At 48.1% G+C, this 27,347-nt stretch overlaps 1 protein-coding gene across 2 annotated transcripts in view; it reads left to right on the top strand.

Annotated features, from left to right (window-relative positions):
* PAFAH2 (platelet activating factor acetylhydrolase 2) overlaps nucleotides 1-22,995 on the top strand; it is a 28,869-nt gene extending 5,874 nt beyond the window's left edge. For both annotated transcript variants that reach the window (XM_053266691.1, XM_053266692.1), the window contains exons 2-10: nucleotides 499-649; nucleotides 1,116-1,212; nucleotides 6,825-6,893; nucleotides 10,529-10,670; nucleotides 11,243-11,356; nucleotides 16,338-16,429; nucleotides 16,597-16,767; nucleotides 17,985-18,133; nucleotides 20,716-22,995. In XM_053266691.1, coding sequence (XP_053122666.1) covers nucleotides 499-649; nucleotides 1,116-1,212; nucleotides 6,825-6,893; nucleotides 10,529-10,670; nucleotides 11,243-11,356; nucleotides 16,338-16,429; nucleotides 16,597-16,767; nucleotides 17,985-18,133; nucleotides 20,716-20,810 — 1,080 coding nt within the window. In that variant the 3' untranslated portion in view covers nucleotides 20,811-22,995. The remainder of the gene's footprint in view (nucleotides 1-498; nucleotides 650-1,115; nucleotides 1,213-6,824; nucleotides 6,894-10,528; nucleotides 10,671-11,242; nucleotides 11,357-16,337; nucleotides 16,430-16,596; nucleotides 16,768-17,984; nucleotides 18,134-20,715) is intronic.
* The last annotated feature ends 4,352 nt before the right edge of the window (nucleotides 22,996-27,347 follow it).

Below are 27,347 nucleotides of genomic sequence, written 5' to 3'. Positions count from 1 at the left end.
GTAGTGAGGAGAGCTGGTCTTGTGGTAGCAAGCATGACTTGTCCCCTTAGCTAAGGAGGGTCCACCCTGGTTGCATATGAATGGGAGACTTGATGTGTGAGCACTGGAAGATATTCCCCTCAGGGGATGGAGCTGCTCTGGGAAGAGCAGAAGGTTCCAAGTTCCCTCCCTGGCTTCTCCAAGATAGGGCTGAGAGAGATTCCTGCCTGCAACCTTGGAGACTTGCTCCCAGTCTGGGTAGACAATACTGAGCTAGATAGACCAATAGTCTGACTCAGTATACGGCAGCTTCCTGTGTTCCTGTGTGCCAGTGCCATAACCGACACTTTCTGTATGGAATAATACATACACAAGACCGCTTCTCCTCCTTACTTTAGCCATTATTTCTCTTTTACTGTCAGGTGCAAGCAGCATAGCTTTCTTTGAAGATGGTCAGAGCATGGATTATACATGCCATGAACTTCCGTTTATGATGCATTCTACTTTTCTCTTCCTCAGGGTCTCTTCTTCAGATTGTTCTATCCCTGCATTCCACAGAATAACCCAGAGAAGCCCTTCTGGATCCCCCGCTACGAATACTATTATGGACTAGCTGACTACATGAACATGAACAGGAAATGGTGTGCCCCCTTGCTCAGCGTGTCGTTTGGTAAGGTGGCTGCAGGGGTTTTCAAGGACACGGATTCCCTGTCCCCACCGCTGTTTCTGCCTTTATCTAGAACCCTAAGAAGGCAGAGGTTCTCAAACATGGGTCCCCAGATGTTGTTGGACTTCAGCTCCCATGATCTCCAGCCACAGTGGCCGTTGTGGGTGGGGGGATTATGGGAGTTGAAGACCAGCAGCAACTGGGGACCCAGGTTTGAGAACAGCTACCCTAAGGACTCGGAGCTTACAGTGACAAAACTGTGCCCCAAATTCCATTGCCTGCAGTATGAACTGCACAGGGAATGCAAAACTCCATGTCTATGATCCTGAACTTTAAGAAGCCCCCAGGAACAAAGAAGAGAGCAGGCAATTACTTGGATACTGTAGCTATCCCATAATAATTGAGTGCTAAAGCATTAACCCTCCAGCAGCTGTTCTCATCTTACTCACATGCCATTTTATGTCTGCAGGGTCATGTAGAATCCCCGTGAACTGGGATGCACCTTTCAAAACAAGTTCCAGCAAGTACCCCCTGATCATATTCTCCCATGGACTAGGAGCTTTTCGGTAAGAGTTCTGCCCTGGTTCCCAAATGTCTCTGATTTTGTAGAAATTTCAGATGTGGCTGCATATAATGAAGCTTTCCCTTTTCTGTGCGAAGGACATTTGAGAAGGCCTGCTGGGTGCTTTCTAGATTGGACACTACAACAGTGTCACTATGGGTCTGTTAAGTGTGCTTCTGTATTGTGTATCGACATTGCCGTCCCTGTGCTGTCAGCAAGGTGCCATTCACATTTCCGATGCCTTCTTTCGGATTTTATTGCTGCATTACAGTCCTACAACGTTGTAAACAAATAGCTGTATTTTCCCGATGTGGGGAGTTTTGCACAATCTAGAAAAGACTGCTGCTGGTGGCTTCGCATAATACCCTTTCATTATATTGCCAATTCGATCCGGCCAGGCCAAAGCATTTTTCGGCAGTTGTAGCCTGTAATCTGGAAAGTGCCTGGAGTTCGCAGCCAATGCTGAAAAACAGAAATAAGTTGTTCAAGTTATAGAAATGGCTGTTTCTTAGTGTAGAACTTGGGTTTGCATGGAAAGTACCCATTATCATGGTCTGATCTCCGTGTCCTGATGAGTATTTCCTTGGCATGTCTTTCAAGAAGCATTCAAAATGTTTCTCGTCTCTGAGGACTCGAGAAGCCTCCTATCCTAATAATAGGGCAATAATTTATTTTTATTTATTTATTTATTGTTAAATCTGTATACCGCCTTTCATTAAAACAATCCCAAGGCGGTTTACACAAAAATTAAGAATAAGACTATAAAAATGACACAATTGAAATATTAAGCTAAAATATAAAACAAATCTGACTAAAAAGATTTAAAATACAAGCATAAAAACTGCACAAAATGCAAAGAAGCAGCAGTAGAGACAATCATATAAAAGCCTGGGTAAAAAGCCAAGATTTAACATGCTTTCTAAAAACTGTGATGGAGACCGAGGAGCGAATAGCCACTGGGAGAGCATTCTAGAGTCTGGGGGCAGCAACAGAGAAGGCCCTGTCCCGCATGCACGACAGCCGAGCCTTCCTCATTGTCGGCACCCGGAGCAGAGCCCCCTCAGATGACCTCGTCAAGCGGGCAGCAACCCTTGAGAGCAGGCAGTCCCTCCCAGGCCCAAACCATTAAGGGCTTTAAAGGTCAAAACCAGCACCTTGAATTGAACCCAGAAACAAACAGGTAGCCAGTGCAACTCTTTCAAAAACCCTAGCTGCCACATTTTGCACTAGCTGCAGTTTCTGGATATTCTTCAAGGGCAGCCCCACGTAGAGCACATTACAGTAATCCAGCCGTGACGTGACTAAGGCATGGGTAACTGGCCAGATCTGCCTTCTCGAGAAAGGGACGCAGCTGGCGCACTAGCCGAAACCATGCAAAGGCACCCCTGGCCACCGCCTCCACCTGAGCTTCCAAAAGCAGAGCCAGGTCCAGTAATATCCCCAAGCTGCGTACTTGCTCTTTCAAGGGGAGTGCAACCCCATCCAGAACCCGTAAGATCTCCTCATCCCAATTGTCTCTCCTGCTGACCATCATTACCTCCATCTTGTCCGGATTCAGTCTCAGTTTATTAGGCCACATCCAACCCATCACAGCCTCCAGCCCCCGATTCAGGACATCCACTGCCTCCCTGGGATAAAAAGATTGGAGGTGAGGAGCTTGATCATCTGTCAAGCCCCAGGAGGGTAGGGCAGGTGTGGGTGGGCATCTGGTGGGCCACTGTGGGAAACAGGATGCTGGATTAGATGGGCTTTGGTCCTAATCCAGCAGGACTGTTTTATGTTCTTGGGTGCCCTATCCAGATTCCGTCCCCATCTTCAGAAGGAGGCAGGAGGAAAAACCACTAGAGTAGGTGGCTTCTCCTACCCTAATAATAATTGTGAGAACAGTCTTCTGGTCTTGTACTCCTAAAATGGACATCACCCCAGGGTCTTTGAAATGTGCAACCAGACACAAATAATGTGATGTTGCGAAAGAAATGTGATGTTGCCAAAGACGCACATAATGTGATGTTGCAAAACAACAGTTGTTCAGTTCAAATCCTGCAAAGATTGCATAATGTTGGATGATGTAAAAAGTGACTGATAACAATGAGAAATGTGAAGGGCCTCATCCAGGCTCCTCTAGGACCCAGATCTTGATCAGGTGTACCCATTTCTCCTCCCCCACCAAAGACGCTTCCTATATACTACATGGCTGCTACAGAGTCTTCACCAATGAATATCGCACTCTTCTGCAATGGGGCTGTCCAAATGCCCAGTTCTGAGGATTTATTCCCACTCCATGGAGGCTTCTTTTAGAAGCCTAAAAGAAGCTTCTAGGCGTCTTTTAGCCTAGAAGAAAAGGCTCATTGCTCATTGTTATTTTTTGCTCATTGTTATTTTTTGCAAGGTCTCCAAAACAGGTGATTGCTTTCAGTATATTATCATGCTTGTATTGTTCTATTGGACCTGCAGTGACCAAATTTGCACTGGTGTTTTAAACGCTTTTAAATAAAAAATACACACACTACTGTGGAACTTTTGCAGTGTTTTCAGAAGAATAGAAGTTAAGATTATTATTATTTATTGATTCGATCTCAGTTTGGCAGGAATGTCCTCCAAGAATTACTCCATGGAGACTGTACAACAATTTCTTCATTATTACCCTAACCCTGACTCTAACCCTCACCTCCGTGCAAAAACGACTGCAGTGTTACTACTACTGTTATGAATATATCCCTCTCTTCAACCGAAGTTCACAAAGTGGTTTACATAGAAAAATAAATACATAAATAAGAGGGTCTGTTTCCAAAGGGCTCATAATCTAAAAAGAAACATAAGGTAGACACTGAGCCCTTCCTCACAAGCAGTGAGAAAGGGCAAGAGGGTTAGCTTAAAAAACTTCCCTCCCCACAGACGATCGAGGGCTCCCGCCGGTGGAGTGCCTGCCCAGAATTATTACTGGCTGCTGCTGGTAGCTTGTTGGGGTCAGGGTGCCGGGATGTTCCCCCCCCCTCCTGAGCATCCATAATGCACTGTGCAATGCATTATGGAGATCCCCCTCCCCTCCCCGTAGCTGGCTGGGGTCCTGCTTGGGAGCCAAGCAGCCACGGCTGGCAGATGATGACAGAAACGGGCTTAGGAGGGCATTCGCTCGAGTCCTAACCTCGTTGTAGAGGGTGGCTCCAGAGGCGGGTTTGCTGCTGAGGTGCCGCCAGGATTGGGCCCAATCCCAGCGGTACACACGTGCAGGCGAAACTGGGCTAGGCTTCCTTAGCCCGGTTTTGCTCGCGTGTGTGATGAATAGCTTCATGAGCAACGGCCACTGGAGGGACGGATATGGTCAGTTGCTCTCCCCCTGCTAAATATAAGAGAATCACCACTTTAAAAGATGCCTCTTTGCTCAGTTATCAGGGATTCGACCCTAATCGTTTGGGGGTAGGGATAAAGAAGAGGGGGCGATGCACAGAAAGCCGTACATGCAACCAGGCTGTCGCCTGTTTTCCATCTCTCGTGGGTGGACCCTATGAGCATTTGTCCCCTGAGATGGTACCCATGGCCAGAATCTGTGGCCCTGGCTCATGGATGATTAGAGTCATGAAATGTGACTCTAGGCAGCAAAGTACGTGTGCACAGTCAAGGAAAAGGCGCAGGCAGCAGTGCACACTATGCACGTGAACGACACTCACGGTGCCATGGTGCATTTCTGAAGTGCCCTTTTGAAAAGGCCTGCCTCGCTCCTTGTCTGGAGCAGGCATTCGTGGGCAGAATCGCTGTGCATGAGCACCGCCCCGGAGCTTATTGCAGGGCGCTAAGCCGCCAGCAGGTGAAGGGTTGCTGTAGGTTGGTTTCAAGGCCGCTCTGATGGATGCCTTTGAGGCAGGAGATTCCAAATCCTGTTAGACATCCCCTCTGCCGCCCATCCCTCCCCCACAAATCCTTGTGAGCTCATTAGAAAGTGCCAGGGGATGAAGATCGGCTAGAGTGGATTAGTCCCACGCCGGCTCCAGCACATCTTGGATTAGACTAGATGCTGGACCATCACTTAGTACTTTTCTGTTGTAGAAAGGTGAGCTGTCAGTGATGGTAATTGGTAAACATCCCAGTGTTGGGTGGTTGCTTTTTAGTGCTGTGGGTAACTGTTCTTAAACCCACCCACCCCCGAAAATGAAAGTATCCCTCCTTCTGATATAAGCAGGTTTTCAATTAACAAGGTCCCTCAAGAAACCTGGGAATTCTGATTTTCTTCTCAGTGGGGTTAGGAACATCGGAAGCTGCCATATACTGAGTCAGACCATTGGTCTATCTAGCTCAGTATTGTCTACACCAGGGATTTTCAATGTTGGGTCCCCAGATGTTATTGGACTTCAACTCCCATAATCCCCAGCCCCAGTGGTCTTTGGTTGGGGATTATGGGAGTTGAAGTCCAATAACATCTGGGGACCCAACATTGAGAACCCCTGGTCTACACAGACTGGCAGCAGCTTCTCCAAGGTTGCAGGCAGGAATCTCTCTCAGCCCTATCTTGGAGATGCCAGGGAGGGAACTTGGAACCTCCTGCTCTTCCCAGAGCGGCTTCATCCCCTGGGAGGAATATCTTCCAGTGCTCACACATCAAGTCTCCCATTCAGATGCAACCAGGACAAACCCTGCTTAGCTTAGGGGACAAGTCATGCTTGCTACCACAAGACCAGCTCTCCTCTCGGTTCTCTGTTGGTAATCCCCAGCTTTCTCATTTGAAGCTGTCATATATTTGGCCGGCTCTTCGGTCACAGCACCTTCTATTCTGATTGTAACAGCTCTCCAGTACCTCAAACAGAAAAGGGTCTTGCCCATTCTGTTACCCAAGACTGGGGGTCGGAAAATCCAAACACTTTGACAGGGCTATTGAGTGGATTAGTACTAGGGATTGACCTAGATAAGAGCAGATTGATGTAGACCAGGGCTGCACAGTGTCGGCCCTCCAGCTGTCTTTGGACTACAACTCCCGTCATCTCTACCCACAGAGGCCAGTAGTTGGGGATTGTAGGAGTTGTACTCCAACATCTGCAGGAGAGCCAAAGTTGTGCAGTTCTGATCTAGACCAAACTTGGGTGTCCAGATGATGTTGGACTACAATTCCCCATCATCCTCAGCCACAGTGGCTGAAGGTCATTTGTTGTTCAACAGCCCTGGGGACAGAAGGCCATTGTGGCTAGGGATGATAGGATTTGTAGTCCATCAATATCTACTACTACAACAAATATTTATATGCTGCTCTTCAACCAACGTTCTCAAAGCGGTTTGCATAGAAAAATAAATAATACAACAAGAGGATGGCCCCCTGTCCCCAAAGGGCTCACAGTATACAAAGAAACATAAGGTAGACACCAGCAACAGCCATTGGAGGGATGCTATCCAACTGGGGTTGGATAGGGCCAGTTGCTCTCCCCCTGCTAAATTTAAGAGAATCGCCACTTTAAAAGGTGTCTCTTTGCTCTGTTAGCAGGGGCCAGTTCTCAGTCTGGAGAACCAAGGTTGAGAACCCCTGACCTAGTAGATTCTGAGAAATTTTCTTGCATTCAAGGAAACATCCTACGGAATCATAGGAGTATTCCATTAGTTTTACTGTGATCTTTGCCCTTCATTTTTTTTTAGAACGGTCTACTCTGCCATCTGTGTGGAAATGGCTTCACGTGGGTTTCTGGTGATGGCACTTGAACACAGGTAAGAGACTGAATCCCCTTAGGCTAGGGGTGTATATAAAAAGACTCCCTGGGATATGTATATAGGAATGTAGGAAGCTGCTGCATACCAAAGACCATTGGTCCATCAAGCTCAGTATTGTCTGCACTGACTGGCAGTGGCTTTCCAAGATTTCATGCGGGAGTCTCACCCAGTCCTATCTGGAGATGCCAGAGATTGAACTGGGACATAGGAACATAGGAAGCTGCCATATACTGAGTCAGACCCTTGGTCCATCTAGCTCAGTATTGTCTTCACAGACTGGCAGCGGCTTCTCCAAGGTTGCAGGCAGGAATCTCTCTCAGCCCTATCTTGGAGATGCTGCCAGGGAGGGAACTTGGGACTTTCTGCTCTTCCCAGAGCGGCTTCATCCCTTGAGGGGAATATCTTGCAGTGCTCACACATCAAGTCTCCCATTCAGATGCAACCAGGGCAGACCCTGCTTAGCTAAGGGGACAAGTCATGCTTGCTACCACAAGACCAGCTCTCCTCTCCTAGGCCTTCTGCATGAAGCAAATACTCTTATACTGAGATTCAGCCTCAGCCCCAAGTGCTCACATGTTGTCTCCCATCCAAATGCTGGTTATTACCCATAAAACCCTCAGCGGCTTGGGTCCAGGGTACTCGAGAGAGCGCCTTCTTTGTCACGAACCCTGTCGCCTATTAAGATCAACTGGAGAGGTCTGGTTATGGTTTCCACCAACCCGTTTGGTGGCAACTCGGGACTGGGCCTTCTCTGTGGCTGCCCCAGGGCTTTGGAATATGCTCCCTGTTGAAATAAGAGCATCTCCTTCTTTGTTTTGTTTAGGAAGTCCCTCAAGATGCCCCTGTTTTCTCAGGCTTTTAATGGAAATTAATTTTAGACTATTGAATGTGTTTTTATCTTGTGAGATTTTTTTAAATCTGTCTTGTGAATTTTAACTGTTTATTCTGTTTTACATTTGTTTTAACTCTGTATACTGCCTAGAGACGCCTATATCAGGCGGTATAGAAATATAATAAACAAACAAACCAAGACGGGCCTTGCTTAGCAAAGGGGACAATTCATGCTTGTCACCACAAGACCAGCTCTCCTCCTTCAGTTGTCTCCAGATGTGCAGTTACATGAAAAACAAACTTGAGCTTTTCAGCAGACACAACCACAACTTCCTCTTCGCTATTTCTGCAGTTGCAGGGTGGTGAAAAGAGGAAGTCTGATACCATGTTCACTTCCCACAATAAAGCCTGGAATAAGCAGCCTAGCTGGTGACGCCACTTGGAATCACTTGCATAAGAACATAAGAAAAGGCCTGCTGGATCAGGCCCAAGGCCCATCTAGTCCAGCATCCTGTTTCACACACAGGCCCACCAGATGCCACTGGAAGCCTACAGGCAGAAGTTGAGGGCATGCCCTCCCTCCTGCTGTTACTCCCCTGCAACTGGTACTCAGAGGCATCCTGCCTTTGAGGCTGGAGGCGGCCCTCCGACTAGTAGCCATTGATAGACCTCTCCTCCATGAAGTTATCCAAACCCCTCTTAAAGCCATCCAGGCCGTTGGCTGTCACCACATCTTGTGGCAGAGAATTCCACAAGTTGATTATGCGTTGTGTGAAAAAATACTTCCATTTGCTGGTCCAGATTGTAGTCCAGATTGTGCCAGTTGTCCCTGAGATATCCCAGGGCAGACATTAGGGCGCTACTGGTAACTCCTAGACTGAAATCAGGCATGCTGATTCATACATAAAAGACCTGGGCCAACAGGCCCCTTGATAATTTAACTTAATCATACACCTCTCAAGAATAATTGTGTTTTTAGAAGTCTCTAATATTATTGACGCAGCTGACTTGACTAGCGAGCCAGAGGTTGCTGGTTCGAATCCCCGCTGATATGTTCCCCAGAGTATGGGAAACTCCTATATCGGGCAGCAGCGATATAGGAAGATGCTGCAAGGCATCATCTCAGACTGCGCGGGAGGAGGCAATGGTAAACCCCTCCTGTATTCTACCAAAAGAAAACCACAGGACTCTGTGGGTGCCAAGAGTCAAAATCGACTCGAGGGCACACTTTACCTTTAATATTATAATAGAGTACCTGTGAAGGTAGAAGCAGCAGAGCGCTCATTGAAGCTAAATGCTCGCGCCCATGCTCTTCACAGGTACCTCCACTGCTGCTCTCTGAAAATGGTCCTGGAGGAGGGAGGTGGCAACTAATGCCCCCTGACTGAAATAATTCCCTGGGCATATAGGCCTGCTTCTCCCTTCCTTCTCTTCCAGTCAGTGCTGCAAATCTGATTGGCTGGCTCAGAGCGGGCAAGGCTTTGCCCTTTTTAATTGCTTTTTCTTCCGGTGTTGCTTTTACTTTCTCTCCAGTGTCTTCCCCCACAAAACAGCCTTTCTTGCTCCTCACCTGTCTTGCAGCAAAATTCAGAGCTTGGTTTCTCTATTAAGTCAGCAGATTATTCAGTGGGGGTTACATATCGTACAGTGTGGAAAACGTACTTGATACTTTACAAAGCATGTAAGGATCAAAAGACAGGTGCATGCCCCCAAGGCGCTTACAAACTAAACTTTAGCAATGGAAAGACAAGAAAGAGAGGAGGGATCTAGAGAGGCAAGGGTAAAAAGGGATGAATGGCAGCAAATGCAACTGTGTGTATTTTAGGGCAGTGGTTTTTATTTTTTGTAATTTTTTATTTTTATTTTTTACATTTTATATCCCGCTCTTCCTCCAAGGAGCCCAGAACGGGGTACTACATACTTAGGTTTCTCCTCACAACAACCCTGTGAAGTAGTTTAGGCTGAGAGAGAAGTGACTGGCCCAGAGTCACCCAGCTAGTTTCATGGCTGAATGGGGATTTGAACTCGGGTCTCCCCGGTCCTAGTCCAGCACTCTAGCCACTACACCATGCTGGCTCCGCTGGTTCCTCACCTGTGGCCCTCCAGATGTTGCTGAACTACAACTCCCAGCATCCCCAGCCACAATAAATTGTAGCTAGGGATGGTGGGAGTTGTAGTTCAGCAACAGGTTGGGAACACCTGCTTTAGGGTTTTTTTGAACGAGGAACAAGGACTTGCAAGGTTGAGCCAAAGATTTCATGGAGACAGGAGGATTGGAATAGGAATTCTGACAGGGGTGGCCCAAGGTATTGCAGCACTTGAGGTGGCACATAAGATGCTGCCTTGCCCCAGGTTCAAAACTGAACCCTGCAAGTGGCACGGGGTGAAGTGGAGGAAAGTTTGCCTGCCTCCTCCTCTTCTCTCCTCACACTTCTAGCGAGCTCTGCGAGGACTGCAAGAAGAGGTGCTCCTTGCAAAGTTTGCAAGGCTCTGATCTGTCCCAGCAAGCTGTTCTGATGGCGGAAGATGTCTTGCTACCCAGCAATCTGCCACCTGAGGCAGATGTCTCCCCTTGCCTCATGAAAAGGCCGCTTCTGAGTTCTGAGACTGAATGCCAGGCATAAGGCATTCTTCCGGCATTTAAAAATACCCTGATCTTAATTATTGTTCTGGGATTTCAGAGCACCCTTTTGCCATCCAAGTGGAATTCTGAGGAGCCGAAGTGGTTCCTCCTCCTCCTCCACTGCATGGCTTCCTGGCCGTGCAAGGAGTAGACACTCAATGGATCCTTGTTCTTTCAGAGACCGCTCTGCCTCTGCCACTTATTTTTGCAAGCTGGAGCCTGATTCACCAGACTTCTCCACAACTCCGGTGCAGGAGGAATGGCTTTCTTATCGAGGTGTGCCAAAAGATCAGAAGGAGTTTCGCTTCCGGAACCCACAGGTACACTCCAACTAGTGAGCTAAAAAGACTAAAGTTAAGGTCAAAACACCATTCATGTCCTCTGCAAGCTTAACCCTAACCCTTCCTCCCCTAAAGCCACCCCAATGGATTTTGCAACACTTAAGAAAATAGGAAGCTGCCTTATACTGAATCAGATCATGGGTGCATCTAGGTCTGTATTGTCAACACTGACTGGCAGCAGCTTCTCCAAGGTTTAAGGCTTTCCCAGCCCTACCTGGAGATGTTACCAGCGACTGGACCTGGGACCTTCTGCATGTAAAGCAAATGCTCTGCCACTGAGCTATGTCACCATCTACAAAATCCTTAGGTTTTGGCAAATCTCATGGATACATAGGAAGCTACCATGTAGTGAGTCAGACCACTGGTCCATCTAGTTTGATACCATCTGGACCGACAGGCAGTGGTTCTTCAGGGTTTCAGACAGGAATCTTTCCCAGGATCTTTTCCCAGGGTGGTGCTACTTCCTTCACCAAGTTCTTCCCCATCTTTACATGAATAGTGTTAAAATGGCAGCCGGTTAAAATCAATCCTTGATTTTCCTCTCACTGCAGCTGCATCAAAGAGCCAACGAGTGCATTCGGGGGCTCAAGCTTATCCGAAGCATCAACAGCGGCAAGCCCATCACCAACATCTTGCACACAAACTTTGATCTGACTGCACTAAAGGTAGGCACGGAGGTCATTCAGTCTGACTGCTTTGATGCAAGGCAAGGCAATTGGATGCTTAATGGCTTCGAAGAGGGCGACTGTTTCAGCAAAGATGTTTCAATGAAACACTGATCATTTCTGCGTCACTCCTGAAGTTCATTATCACAACTGTGTGAGGTCGGTCACCATCATAGAGATCTTACAGATGGAGGCTGAGGCTATCTTACCTACATCCGTGGCAGAAAAGGAGTTTGAAACACAAACACACACACATTCCAGAGCAGGGCTGCTCAGTTTTGGCCCTCCTGCAGATGTTGGCCTGCAACTCCCATAATCCCTGGCTATTGGTCACTGTGGATGGGGATTATGGGATTTGTAGTCCAAAAACAGCTGGGGGGCCTAAGTTGAGCAGGCCTGCTCCAGAGGCATGTTGAACTCTTTACCTGTTTAGACCAGTGGCTTTCAACATTTTCAGTCCCAAGGTTCCACCTTCAAGTGGAACTCGAGATGTACTTGTAATCTTGTAACTATACATGTCCCTCTTCCTGCATGCAGATGGCCAAGGAGGACAGTGACACGCCTCTACTTTGAACAGTGGCTTAGAGAGGGTGAGGAAAGCAGCACCTGCCAAAACTCCCTCCGCTATGCAACTATTTGAGGTATAGGAACCAGTTCCACCTTTGCCTCTGGTCACCCTTTCTCTGTTCAGGCATTCTTCCTTTAAAAAAGAAAAAGAAAATCCTAAACAAAGAAAAGACAATGGTGGCAATGCTACTGCTGTGTCCCTATTTCTCCTTTTGTCAGACTCCCAGGAGCCAAGGTGGGCTAGCCCTTCTTGGACCCCAGAGTGACTGGGTCAGCACCAAAACAAAAACAAAAACTGGTCAGCCTCAGGAACAGGCAGGGGAGAAGGTGAGCTTGTCACCTGAGTCCTCCTCCTGGCTTGCTGCCCTCAGCCAGTTCCCTCTCCTGGGGAACTCCCAGCTGCCATCTTCAGAAGCAGCCCCTCATCATTGGCTGCCTTGGCTTTAAATGCCCCAGTGCAGAGCTGACAGGGCTTCAAGCCCACTCCCAGCCCCACCCCTTCTTGACCTCACTTCCTGTTTCCTGCCCCACCCAACCTAGCTGGAGCTCCCCGGAGCTGTTCCCTACAGCTCTCTCTGCCTTGCTCTCTCAACCCCACTGGGATCTGACCAGCCTGGGCCCTTCTCATCCCTATTGCCCCTTGAAGGGAATGAAAGCCCCACAGGAGGAATGCCACGCCCTTCCCCAGCATCCACAGGGCCCCCCAAGCAACCAGGGAACATGGCATCATGACACCTTTGGGAGGAATTCTTGACAATTGCCTAAAAATATCTTTAGCACGCACCTATGGGCAGTAGCCCTAGTCAGTAGACTCTGGGAAACACCCATATTGGGCAGCAGTGATAGAGGAAGATGCTGGAAGGCATCATCTCATACTGCGTGGGAGGAGGCAATGGTCAACCCTTCCTGTATTCTGCCAAAGACAACTACAGGGCTCGGTGCGCGCCAGGAGTCGACACCGACTCGACGGCGCACGTTACCTTTTATGTTATGGGCAGTAGCATTGCCATTTCTCCAACTTGAAGCCCTTTCTAGCTAGTATTTAGAAGTTGCATCTCTGAGCAGGTGGCAATTTGTTAAGGTACTCCTGAAGCTAGTTCTGAACAGGCCTACTGCAGTGTAAATAAATTCAGCACAGAGCGGGCTGAGAAGAGCTTTCAACAATGGGCAATGGAGGGGTGGTGGGCTTCGGCATTGATCCTCAGCTGTGAGAACAGAAGTGTTAGAAGCGTCTCCATTTTCAGCTTTGCAACACTGGAGGGCCTGCAGCTGACTTACACACTCTCACACACACACTCGCACACTGCATTCTCCAGCCCCAACATGTGTTGCTTTTATTATGATCCACACCCTTGCCGAATGGCAGGCCTGCTCAACTTTGGCCCCCTAGCTGTTTTTTGGACTACAGCTCGCATAATCCCCAGCCACAGTGGCCAATACCCAGAAATGATGGGAGCTGAAGGCCAACATCTGCAAGCGCAGGGGCGTATCTAGGGTACGGCAGGCAGGGCACATGTCCCGGGCGCCACTTGAAGAGGGGTGCCATTTTTTAAAATGAAAAAAAAAAAATTTTTAATGGCTACTGAAAACAAAATGGCCACCACACATGCTCAAATGGCCTCTGCAAGGCCCTAGTATCTGGGGAAAGTCAAATTCTCCATTTATTTTTAAAACTTATATAATAGTGATGCTACAATGCATAGTAGAGAATTAGTCAGGGACTTCTGTTTAGTTTTCGAAGTACACCTCCACAGAGTATTTGGGTATTTCATGAGCCCCGGCATACTGAAATTTGTAGTTTTCCAGCATTTTCTGGTCTGGCTACGTCCACTGCTAAATAGTTTTGAAATATTAAAAGATTAACAAGCTTGACTTGTATTTTTCAGCTGACATTAAGGTAAAGTTATCTGAAAGATGGGTGTCAGATGTTTGGCCAGAGGGCGCAATTTCAGTGCTTGCCCTAGGCGCTATTTTCCCTAGATACGCCTCTGTGCAAGAGGGCAGGGTGAGCAGCCCTGCCCTATGGGGTACTTGTCTGTCATCTTCCTCCCAATGAGACCTCCCTGTGATGTTGTCCTGTGACCGCCAGAGGGAGCCTAAACCTGCTTTTCTTTTGGCAAATGTGCCTCTTGTTTTGCAAAAGAACCGACAGAAAAACAAAGGATCCTCTAGTATTCAGTTCTTACACCTGGTGGGTTTTTCCGCTTTAGAAAGAAAAAGGAAAAAACCTTTCTGTGTACTGTTCTGCTTTTCTCCTCACCTATATTTTGCTCTTTTTCATTATCATTTCTGCAAAAGCATTGCATTGTATATATTCTGTTGTGGGGTGGGGTGGGGTGAGGTACTGGACTCTCTCTTCCATAGAAGACATAGTTGGGGGGGGGGCACTTGAAGAGAGCCCCCCAAGACCCATGCAAATACCTTTTGCCTCTTCATGGGATTTGACCAGAAATTGCTGAGGCACAGGAAGGGAGAATTTCTAAAGAACATTGAAAAGGTGGGATCCTATGGGTTGTGTTTTTTTTAATCATGTCTGTGTCTACATTATCCTGTATTAACATAGGATTGTGAGAATTTGCTGCCGCAAGATGATGGCTTTAAACCGGAATTTGACAAAGTCAAGGATAAGAGGGAAGGTCTCTCAACAATTGTGAGCCCTCGTGGCTATATAGGTGAAGTGTGCCATCAAGTCGATTTCGACTCCTGGCGCCCACAGAGCCCTGTGGTTTTCTTTTGGTAGACTACAGGAGGGGTTTACCAGTGCCATCTCCCACGCAGTATGAGATGATGCCTTTCAGCATCTTCCTGTATCGCTGCTGCCCGATATAGGAGTTTCCCATAGTCTGGGGAACATACCAGCGGGGATTCGAACCGGCAACCTTCTGCTTGCCAGTCAAGCATTTCTCCACTGCACCACTTAAGGTGGGTTATAGTGGTTATACAGAGCCTCCATATTCAGGGGCTTCGCTTGGACCACAGGGGAGAGTTTCTGCCACTTCCTGTGGGATAGCTGTGAGCTGGGATGGTCTTGAAGGATTGCTGAGATCATGTCTGCTTTGAGCGCTCGGGAAGCGTTTCATCCACATTCCGGATTATGGTCACTTGTCCTTCCATCCAGTTAACTTTTCCAAGGCCTTGTTCAGATGCCCTCATCCTCCGTGGCAGATTAACGGGGAGGCGGAGGATGCCTTTCCCTCCGGGGGCAAAATTTGAGAAGCGGCAAGTTTTGCTGCCCATCTCTGGGCGGGGCAGCGTTGGCTGCAACAAGGGTTGCGGGGGTGAGGAGAAAGCCCCCCCCTTACCTTAAAAAACAAAACTGCCACACCGCGGCAGCAATACCTGCAGGGAGGGGGTGAGGGGAAAGTTTCACCTTTTGCCCTGTAAAGAAAGGTGCTGCCGGTGGCGGGGTGGGGTGTGGCGGCAGCCGCAGGGGGAGGGTGGGGAGAGGAGGGAAGAGTTTTCTCTTTCCCCGTTGAAAACGCCGCACGGCGGGATGTGGGGGGGGGTGAGCTCCTTCCAGCTCCCCTCGCCGCTGCCCCCCCATCCTGCTGCGCGGTGCCAGCGTCGTTTTCAAAAGGTAAAGGGGGAAACTCTCCCCTCCTCGTCCCTCATCCTTCCCCGCTGCTGGCAGCAGCATTCTTTACAGGGCAAAGTGGGAAACTCCCCCCCCCCCAGTTATTGCTGCTGCCATGCAACAGCAGTCTCTCCCCCCCCCCCAAGTAAAAGGGAGGCAAAAGCCTTTTTACCTGTGGGTGGTAAAAGCAAAATCCACCCCTATTCATCCTGGGAGAGATCAAAGCGGGGCTTGGACCTTGTGTGCACCTTCCTTCATGGAAGGGAGAAGGGAGCTTCTGAAGCTGGAGACCTTGCTGCCATTTTGAACGCAGGATCTCTCCTTTCCTTAGAAGGGAAACCCAGACTGGCTCCCAGTTTGTGTCCAAGCCCAGTTTAGAGTCCTAGTTTTTAAAGCCCTAAATGGCTTGGGATCCAGTCACCTGAAGTAGTGCCTCACCCCATATGTCCCTGCTGGACCTTAAGATCCTCCGTGGAGGCCCCCCTCTGAGTGCCTACACCAAATCAGTAGCCAAGTGGGTGGCTACTAGAGAGAGGGGTGTCTTTTTATTGGTATATTTTATTCTATGGTTCTGGCGTTTTTACATGGTGAGCCGCCCGGAGATCAATTGTTACCGGACAGCCAACAAATAAAGTTGTTGTTGATGAGCCTCTTTCGCTAGTTTGATTTAGACGTTATGCTGTACAAGTGTATAGATCTATACATGAGTACACTGTACCGTGGCCGTACGTGTGTTGAATGTAATGTGTGAATGGGCCTATTGTGTGGCAGTGGGTGTGGTGCTGAAGGACAAAGAAGGCAGTTCTCAGACTTCAACATTTTCTTCCCACTCTGTTCCAGGACAATGTGGACTTGACAAAAGTTGCAGCCATGGGTCACTCTTTCGGAGGAGCAACTGCCATTTTAGCCCTTGTTAAAGAGACCCAATTTAAGTGAGTATGCTCCAGAAGCTACTGTGATGCTTTTAAATAGCAGACGTTGCCCTAAAGACTCCAGAATGGAGGCTAGGGACATCTTTCTAGTGACCTGCAGCCAGGTGGGAATCCAAGGCGTGGGTTACCTGCTTGGTTTCACAGTGTTGCACTGATCTCTTCTGCAGATGTGCTGTCGCCCTCGACGCCTGGATGTTTCCTGTGGAGAACAAACTCTACCCCAAGGTGACAAAGCCCGTCCTTTTTGTCAACACGGAGTCGTTCCAGACTGCAGAAAGTGTGGCCAAAATGAAATGGATCTGCTCTACAAGCAATGAGAGCAAGATTATAACCATCCTGTAAGTCTGGACTCATTCAGACAGAGTGATCAAAGCTAAATAAATGTACGCACACAGGAGTCAAGTGTTGTTCATAGAATAAATAATTTGACATGGTCCTTCTCTTCAAGCTTAACATCTAAAGTAGACATGAATAGAGTAAGGGAGACAGAGGCTGTAGGTAAGAAGGTCTAGGACTAGCTGAATAAAATATGAACTTAGGAAGCTGCCCTATACCACGTCAGACTACTGGTCCATCTAGCTCAGTATTGTCTACACTGACTGGCAGCAGCTCCCCAAGATTTCAGGCAGGAGTCTTTCCTAGCCCTACTTGCAGATGCCAGAGAGTAAACCTGGGACCGTCTGCATGCAAGCAGATGCTTTACACTGAGCTAAAGCCCCATCTCCCTAAAGCTAATATCTTACAAAAGGCAGCGCTCACATGTAGTTGCCCATCTAAATGCAAATCAGGGCAGACCCTGCTTAGCAAAGGGGACAATTCATGTTTGCTACCGCAAGACCATGTCTCCTCCACAATGAAGATGGGGTGATTTTATTTCAGTGCTCATGACATCTGGATTACTCACACTTCTCACTGTCATCGGTCCCTTTTACATCATATAACATAATGCAAATTGGTGTGACCTGAATTTGTGAACTGCACAAATATTCTTTTAGAACTCCACTTTTTGGGAACTGCACATTTTGTATGTGGTTGAAAACAGCCCGGTGTAGAATTTATCATGTGAGTTAGAAAGCGTTCCAGGCCTCTACAGTGACTTAGTCTCCAAAAAGCTACGTTTAAAAGTGATTATTTAGGAGCAGAGCGATTGTACCTATCCAGTCCCAGCACAGCATTCCTGCAGTGGCTGTTGCTTGTGTTTACATTTTTTAAAATTTAGATTGTGAGTCCTTTGGAGATGGGGAACCATCTTCTTATTCCTTTTCTGTGCAAAGCGCTTTGAGAAACTTGTTGAAAAGCAGTATATAAATTTTCATCGTAGTGGTGTAGACAAAACAAACGTTTCCTGAGATCTCATCATATTATCAATGAACATTTTAAAGAACACACTTGGTTTCTCTTTTCTTAAAATCCTCTATTCAAGAAGAGGTTAGACAGACATTTCTTAAAAGTGCCGCACATGAAATCTCCCGTGCTGAAGCCGGGAGAAGGATGGCCCATCTGATCTTACCCAGTGATTATGGGGATATTAAGCACACTTGTGTCCTCTTCTCAGGGGTACTGTCCACCAGAGCCAGACCGACTTCACCTTCCTGGCGGGGAATCTCCTGAACAAGGTCTACAGAACAAGAGGAACCATCGATCCCCACGAAGGCCTCAACCTTACCAACCAGGCTGCTCTCGCCTTCCTGCAGAAACATCTCCGTAAGTCAAACTAGAAAGCCAAAGTTAGTGGCAAGGGCAAGGAGGGTGCAATTTTGGTCTGTTTGGTTAAGCTGACGTTGTGTTCTCAGGTTATTTTATCAATTGCATTATTGATTTTGATTTTTGGCTTCCCAAGACTTGGGGTAAAATTAAAAGTGAAGTTGTGCCGTTGAGTCAGTGTTGACTCCTAGTGCCCACCTGGAGTAAGTAATCTAGAGTAACTGTCACCACTTCTGCCCATTTTGTTTTCACAATTGCACTCTCAAGTCTACAAAATACTCTTACTATGGAGTAAGTCCAACTGTACTCATCAGGGCTGAGTGAACCTGAGTAAACATGCTTAGGATCCAAATTACTCTAACCCAGGGATAGAGGGATGTTGTTGGACTACAATTCCCACCCTTCCCAGCCACAATGGCTGGGGGATGATGGGTGGTGTTATTATTAAGGTAAAGTGTGCCGTTGAGTCGATTTTAACTCCTGGTGCCCACAGAGCCCTGGTGTTTTCTTCGGTAGAATACAGGAAGGGTTTACCATTGCCATCTCCTGAGCAGTATGACATGATGCCTTTCAGTACCTTCCTATATCGCTGCTGCCCGATATAGGTGTCTCCCATATTCTGAGAAACATACCAGCGGGGATTTGAACCGGCAACCTCTTGCTCGCTAAGCGAGTCATTTCCCCGTTGCGCCATTAGGTGGCTACAAACTATTAGGAGCATAGGGAGCTTCCTGATACTGAGTTGGACCATTGGTCCACCTAGTTCAGTTCTGCCTACATTGACTGGCAGCAGCTCTCCAAGGTTCCAGGCAAGAGTTTTTCCCAGCCCTACCTGGAGATGTTGCCAGGGATTGAACCTGGGACCAACGGCATGCAAAGCAGATACTCTACCTCTGAGCTACGGCCCCATCCCATATTTTAAGTTGTATATATGGGTTCTTGTCGCTTCAGTGCAGGGGTTCTCAAATCTAGGTCCCCAGCTATAGTTGGACTACAATTCCCATCTTTCCCAGCCACAATGCCCCTCTGCAGCTGGGAATGATGGAATCTGTAGTCCAACAATGTAGGGAACCCAAGTTTGAGAACCCCTGCTTTAAGAACTAATGAATAAATATAGATCTGATAGAGGGAACCAGGCTAATATACATGGTTGGCTGATAAAATTGCATAGATCACGATTTAGGGTAGTCGTGGCTGCTTGTATGAGATTGATTGATTGATTAAGTGCCATCAAGTCGGTGTTGACTCTTAGCAACCACATAGATCGATTCTCTGCAGGATGATCTGTCTTCAACTTGGCCTTTAAGGTCTCTCAGTGGCGCATTCATTGCTGTCGTCATCGCTGGAACTGGCTTCAAGCGCATGTCTCGTATCTAGAGTCTCAAATCCGACAGCAAACGGATATTTACAAGCAGATTCGAGCCAATAAGGGCTTGATACTTCTGGGTGAAGTCAGATCAGTTAGGAAAGGGTTAGCTGTAGAGACAGACGGGCGACAGGTCTTGCCCTGCCTCGGCATCTCAGTGCAAAAGTTCAGTCCCTTGGGGAGGATTCAGATCCATGCAGGAATACCAGTTCTGTAGTTTTACAACCCTTGCTTCGCAAGCTGGCTGCCGTTGGGGGAGCATCCTGATGGGCCCCCAAGCACTCTCTCTATATTTACTCCTGGTAGACGTGCCTGATGTGTGGAGTGTAATCCGCGGCACTCGGCTGATTGGCTGAGCCGCGGAGGCACCAGATTGGCTGGGCACCGGCAGTCGGCACCACTCACGAGAGCGGTGGGCCATTTGGGGAAGCTGGCGGCAAGGCGGCTGGGAAGTGTGCGGCTGGCAGTGGCCTGCTTGGGGGAAACGGGCAGGCGGTTGGTGGTGGAGGCCAGGTCGGGAGGGGAAGGGGCAGTGGGGTGAAGGGGCAGCGGAGGAAAGTCCCGGCACCCATTGAAGGAGGCCGGGTCGGGAGGGGAACGGGGAGGGAGGGCAAGAAGCGAGACTGGGGCAGGAGGCGGAGGGATGGAGGGCAGGAAGAGAGACTGGAGAAGGAGGGGGGGGAGTGTAGAAGAAACAACCAACCAATTAAATTCTCCCAACAAAACCCCTAAAAGTAAGTAAACTACCACACAGATGCCCTGTGCGGGTTCAGCTAGTTCCCCTTAATGCTTGTATCTAAATCTTGCCAGCAGTGTTATCTTAGGGCTCTTCTCGCAGTTATTATTGGGGTAGGAGAAGCCTCCCACCCTAGTCCAAGAACTGTGTGCATTCCCGATATTTGATTGTGGGTTCGATTAAAGCAAGGTTGGAGCTTCCTCATCTGTCGAGCCCCAGCTGGGTAGGACAATCACGCCCTCCCCAGATTCCGTCCCCAGTTTCAGAATGAGGTAGAAGGGAAACACCTACTTAGCTTGGGCTTGACAGATGAGCAAGATCTCCACCTCCGGCCTTGCTAATACGCGATCAAAATATCGGGAGCACACAACTCCCAAACTGGGCTAGGAGGCTTCTCCTAGCCTGATAACCATCACGAGAACAGCCTTCCTCGTGTGATGATAACCTTCCAATGATATCCCCTCTCTCTCCTTTCTCTAGAGCTGAAAGAATCTTTTGACCAGTGGGATGGTCTTCTGGAAGGTATTGGCGAATGCATTGTTCCCAATGGGCCCCCACAGAAATCCAATCTCTAGATATGAAAGACTTTCAATTTTTCTGGGCATTCTTTGTACCCCAGGTTGGCGGGGCAGGGAGCACCCTCTTTTATATAACAGCTGCCGAGATAGAACACCTACAAAGAGCTTCCTGGTAGATCTGCTGCTGAGATGCCGTCATGAAGGTTCCCTGAAAGTATTCCTCGTTTCTCCAGGACTTACAGAGAGGAGAGCTCGAAGTTGTAAACATTGCTGGAAATCTGTCTGCTTCCCTGACTGCTTAAAAGAAATGAGGATTGTAGTCTTTGGGCACAGCTTTGCTGGAAAGAAAAGGGAGCTGAATGCAAGGATGGTCATTTGCCGAAGGTGTGAGGTTGCATGTTTCCCTTTGACAGATGTTCCAGGGAAACTAGCAGCTTGTTCTTTCAGTGGTGAGATTGCAGCTTCCTGTATATGAAAAACCTAATCCAAGCATCTGATTTTTCCTCACCTGAGATGACACCTAGAGGATAAAAGACCTGGCTACTCTAGAGCTCACCATGGAAACTAGAGTGAATATTATGCCAGACTAGAGTAGCAAACGTTTCAGAGCTGTGCAGAAATGTGTTTCTCTTCTGGAGCCAGATTTCTTCCTACCTGCACAACCCTTCTCCATACATAGCACTTATTTTCTAGATGGTTTCACAACCATCTTCTCTCTGCCCCCATGCCCAAACAGCAATGTAAAGCTTTTGGGGCAAAGACTGCTACTGGAGGAGAGCTGGTCTTGTAGTAGCAAGCATGACTTGTCTCCTTTGCTAAGCAGGGTCTGCCCTGGTTGCATATGAATGGGAGACTAGAAGTGTGAGCACTGTAAGATATTCCGCTCGGGGTGGAGCCGCTCTGGGAAGAGCATCCAGGTTCCAAGTTCCCTCCCTGGCAGCATCTCCAAGATAGGGCTGAGAGAAACTCCAGCCTGCAACCTTGGAGAAGCCGCTGCCAGTCTGTGAAGACAAGACTAAGCTAGATGGACCAAGGGGCTGACTCAGTATATAGCAGCTTCCTATGTTCCTATGCTTTGTATTTGGATCAAATAAAACCAAATAGGGTTTTGGTACACAGCAAGAACAAATACTGAGTGGGATGAAATTGCAACTAGAAGATTTCAAATCTAGTGTTAACAGGGCTCAAATGTGGCCTGACTTTTTGCCTTTTCACATCATCATCCTGCATTTGTGGCATTAGCTGTAGTTATGTATCTGTAAGGAGAAGGGCATTCCTCTCCAGCAAGCCCTCAGGGCAGGGGAAAAGAGTGTTAGTTATTGCAGACTACAGAAGAAATGTCTTTGTACTGAGAACATCTGCGGAATGAAGCCTCATGAGCTGCCTCACTGAACCTGGGAGATTTCGGGTAGGGCTGAGGGCTTCATTTAATTCAGGGGTTCTCAAAGTTGGGTCCCCAGATGCTGGACTACAACATCCATAATCCCCTGCCACTGTGTCAGGGGGTGATGGGAGTTGTAGTCCAGCGGCATTTGAGAACCCTTGCCATTAACCCTGAGCAAAAGTGCGGCCTTGGAGTCAATTAGCTCAGCTCCATAATTAGTCTCCCAAGGCTAGAACTAAGTCCCGGGACGCACAAAGCAGGAACAAAGCACTTCAGGTGTGACTATTACTATTGCGGCTCCCAAGTATTTACAACGAGTCCATGATCACTTATTTGGATCTGGAGAAGAACCTGTCCAGATGAGAAGGTGTGGCCACCTAAGCAACCCGGAACCTTGCTGCTGGAGGGGTTGGAATGGGAATCGCCACGTCCAGATCCATCAGTTGCGTCCTGGCCTGCACAATTTGTGACCCATTAAATCCGTGCTGTCTACCAGTGACCGGAGACCCAGTGGAAGCTGCTGTTCTCACTGCTGTCGCTAAAGCAGAGCACGTGGCCATCCACATTCCGTGGTTGGTGAGCTACTCGTGGGATGGTGCATTGCAAGTCTGGTCTAGTCACACTGCACGGCTTCTGCAGTCTTGCTAGAATTGCCAGCCATGCACACCCCTCCCCCTGCAAAATATGTAGCTGGGAAATATGTAAGATGCTGCTCTTGGTTGTACAATCTTAACTTGTATCATATGTTGTATGTTGGATGCCTGCATTGATTTTTTGAAGGATTATGAGGTAGGTGTGTGTGTGTGTGTCCCTAATAATGGCTGCATTTGCGATCCAATAAAAACCAAATTCACAGTACATGAGAGAGGATCCTAGGGGACCTCAATGGTGCGGTATTTTTTGCCAAAAGACTCAACAACATCCCTTGGTAACCCATGCGCTGACAATCCGATACAAACTAAATCCACAGCATGTAGGAGGGAACCTTAAGTAAAAGGCACTGTGTTAAAAGACTTAGAAGTTAGGCTCTATTCGTTCTGCTTCCAACTACTAATTCGATCTCTACTAACAGGAGGTTTGTGATTTGCAACGTGTTTATAGTCTTGGGGTCGCCTGGGGTGATTCGCCTGGGGTGTAGATGACTGTAAGATATTCTCCTGAGGGGATAGAGCTGCTCTGGGAAGAGCATCTAGGTTCCAGGTTCCTTCCCTGGCAGCATCTCCAAGAGAGGGCTGGGAGAGACTCCTGCCTGTAACCTTGGAAAAGCTGCTGCCAGTCTGTGTAAACAACGCTGAGCTAGATAGACCAATGGTCTGACTCAATATATGACAGCTTCCTATGTCCCTATAACATAAACCATTCTTTTTGCAGCAGGGGGCTGTTTGAGCGTGAAAGAGAGCCTCTTTCCTCCAACAGTGGGACTAATCCTGGTCTTTTGGGGGGTCTTGCTGCAATGACTTTAGCCAGGGTTGTTGCTAAATACTTTAAAGATCTGGTCCACAGCCCAGGTGTTTGATAATTTGATTTTGATCATTAAACTCCTACCTTTCCCCCTCCCAAGAATAACTGTGTTTTTAAAAAAAGTCTCTGATCTTATAATACCGCAACTCTGAAGCAGTGCTCCCTCTAAGATGTGTGCACACGCAAACAAGTTTTTTCATGTCCGCTCAGTTAATTTTAGATCCCGCTCAGGTTGAATCAGGAAAGCCCCACTCTGAATGCGCATGTGCACACTCTGCCTTGATACTGCCACTCAGAACAAAACTCATTCTGCATAGAGATGAAAAATAAATAGAGGGCCCCAGGGGCGTATCTAGGGTAGGGCAGGCAGGGCACGTGCCCCGGGCGCCGCTTGAAGGCGGCGCCATTTTTTAAAATGAAAAAAAGTTCAAAATGGCCATCAAAAACAAAATGGCTACCACGCATGCTCAAATGGCCTCTGCAAGGCCCTAGTATCTGTGGAAAGTCAAATTCTCAATTTATTTTAAAAACTTATCTAATAGTGATGCTACAATGCATAGTAGAGAATTAGACAGGCGCTTCTGTTCAGTTTTCCAAGTACACTTCCACATAGTATTTGAGTATTTCATGAGCCCCAGCATACTGAAATTTGTAGTTTTCAAGCATTTTTTGGTCTGGCTACATCCACTGCTAAATAGTTTTTGAAATATTAAAAGATCAATGAGCTTGACTAGTATTTTTGAGCTGATATTATGGCAAAGTTAGACGTTTGGACAGGGGCGCAATTTCAGTGCTTGCCCTAGGCGCTATTTGCCCTAGATACGCCTCTGGAGGGCCCATTGCTATGAAGATGGAAGCAGCAGAAAGCTAGGTGAGGCTAGGGCAGGGATAGGTAACCTTCAGTTGTTGCACTACAGCTCCCATCCAGGGCCGGGGGGTGGAGGGAGAAGCTGGTACAAACTACCGGGGCCTGGCGGTCCAGAAGGGGGCCTGGGGCCTGACTATGTTGCATATGTTTTTGTCTTGCCTCCTGCCACCACAAGGCCAAACCGTGATCTTTAAAAAAATTCTAGCAGCCATGTGCGTGGCCAGAGGGTGAGTCAAGCACTCCAGCACACCTGCGCAGTTTGAATAGAGTGTCCACACTCGATTCAAACTGCAGGCTCAACCCCCAGCCACGCACATGGTGGCTAGAATTATTTTAAAGCTCGACGGTTTGGCCTTGGGGGGCTGGGGGAGCTTGCAGCGACAGTGGGAGAGGGCCTTGCAGTAGGGGTCTAAAAAGAATTGTTTCCCCACCAGTACCCAAACCCGCTCTCCGCAGCCCCGCTCCCATCATCCCCAGCCCATCCAGTTCTTTGCCGAATGGACACCCTTCCTGCAGCCACATCCAGACGCTCTGCACAGCCTGCTTGAAACCGAAGCAGATCTCCTGCTTTGGACGCTTGACAGCTTTCAAAGCAGATGGCCCCTGCGCTCTTTCCTGGTTCCCCCTCCTAGAGGATGAATCCACGCAAGTGACTGCAGCCATCCCATGAATTGATACTCTCAAACAAAGACGATTCTGCTGCTCCTACCCAGCTATTGGCAATCCTTGTACAGGCAAGGGATGCAAATGGCATTTAACCCCTTGTGCAGCTTTTGTCCCTTGCAGAGAAAGTGCTTGTGCATGCACAAGGTGCAAGAAACAGCAAAGAATCACATGCCACCCACAAGACTGATGCACATGTTGCAGCAGAAGCTCTTGTGAGTCAGAGTTCGTTTAATGAGGAAGTACTCGTCGGAGCAGACCGCTGGCGTCTCTCCAAGAGCTCGCGCCCCAATGAGGAACAGGGTCTACTCTATGGTGGCATCTACTTTTCGTTGTTCATTGGCACCTCAGCCACCAACTAAGCAGCTAGTCTCATCAGCTGCCCTCCCTCAAATCAAATCAAATTTATTATTACAGTCCATGACCAAAACAACAAGGAATAAAAACAATGCAATACAATTGCCTGCCTCCGCATTCATTGTTTCCAAAAAGAAATGGTCTCAGGCTGGTTTTCCAGATCAACAACAGCATCTTTTCATCTCTGAAGTGTTAGGATTTTGCCCCCATAATCGGCCGGGAGCTCTCTCCCACTATATCCTCAAACCAGCATGGGCTAGTCAGTTGCTGGTTGTCCACATGGCTAGGCATTCCCTTGTGGCTGAAGTTAAAAACCGGGCTCCTCACTTCTTGGCTGGGGTGGTGGTGCCAAAATCAAACTTTGCCAGGGGCACCAAAAACCTTAGGGCCAGCCCTGGATCTGCATCAGAGGGGCTTGGACCCAGATTCCTTTTAAAGTGAACAGTCATTCACACATGTATGGGTTACAGACATCTGTACATGCCTACAGCATAATGTCTGAATAGGACTGTAGATGTCTTCACACAGGGTGCATTCACATCTGCATTGGAAGGAGAGCTGGTGTTGTGGTAGTAGTAAGCATGAATTGTCCCCTTACTAAGCAGGGTCTGCCCTGGTTTGCATCTGAATGGAAGACTACATGTAAGCATTGTAAAATATTCCCCTTAAGGGATGGGGCCGCTCTGGAAAGGTCAATTATAGTTCTACATAAAAGTTTATATAATAATTATTATTTTATTTTACATTTATATCTCACTCTTCCTCCAAGGAGCCCAGAGCACTGTACATGGTTATGTTTACCCTCACATCAACCCTGTGAGGTAGGTTAGGCTGAGAGAGACATGACTGGCTCAGAGTCACCCTGTGGGTTTCATGGCTGAATGAGGATTTGAACTCTGGTCTCCCTGTTCCCAGTCCAACACTCTAACCACTACACCACACTGGACTGTTTACACCTAACAGATGATGCATCTATTTACACCTAACTTCACTTCTTGGAAGAGCATCTGCTTGTTTGCATGCAGAAGGTTCCAAGTTCCCTCCCTGGCAGCATCTCCAAGGCAGGGCTGAGAGATTTCTGCCTGCAACCATGGAGAAGCCGCTGCCAGTCTGTGAAGACAACACTGAGCTAGATGGACCTGTGGTCTGACTCAGTATAATGCAGCTTCAAACAGCAGTATAATTATTTCATTACTTCACTTCCATACAGTCCCGTGGAACTGCCAGTGCTACTACTGCAGAAGTGGTCTTCTACTTTTGGAGTAAGGTAAACACGTGCATCTTTCGTATGGATCCATAATTGACCAGCAGGAGCACTACCAAGAAAGAGTTGCAACACCCATGGAGAAGTGCATTGTTTGGGATCTATCATCCACGCCTCCAGTTTGACTGCTTGCCAATTCTCTCTCTCATTTCTGGATGCTAGAAGACAGCTGTCATGAACTCTCCTTGCACATTTAATGTCATATTTCCATTGACATAGCTGACCCAGCAGAGAGGGGAGACTGGAAGCTGCTGTGTGAGCGAAGCCCTGCAGGCTGATTATGACTTCCTCTCCCCCTCCCCTCTGCGGGCAGTTTGGGAAAGGCCTCTGCTAAGAACAGTGGACCGGAAGCTACAAATCCCTCCTTCCTCTGACTTTCCTCCTCTTCCGCAGCCAGTGCAAACTGCTTTCCCTTAAATCCCTCTATGCTCTCGCCCAACACTTTTAGGTGCTTAAAAGATGGGGGACCCAGCCCTCCTATAAGAACAGCCCGGCCCAAGAATGCCCATCTAGTCCAGCATCCTGTTTCACACACTGGCCCACCAGATGCCTCTGGAAGCCTACAGGCAGGACCTGAGGGCATGCCCTCTCTCCTGC

Source organism: Hemicordylus capensis, chromosome 7, assembly GCF_027244095.1.
Source record: "Hemicordylus capensis ecotype Gifberg chromosome 7, rHemCap1.1.pri, whole genome shotgun sequence".
Lineage (NCBI taxonomy): Eukaryota > Metazoa > Chordata > Lepidosauria > Squamata > Cordylidae > Hemicordylus > Hemicordylus capensis.
The sequence above is the reverse complement of the archived record's forward strand: the minus strand, read 5'-3'. Positions and strand labels throughout refer to the sequence as shown.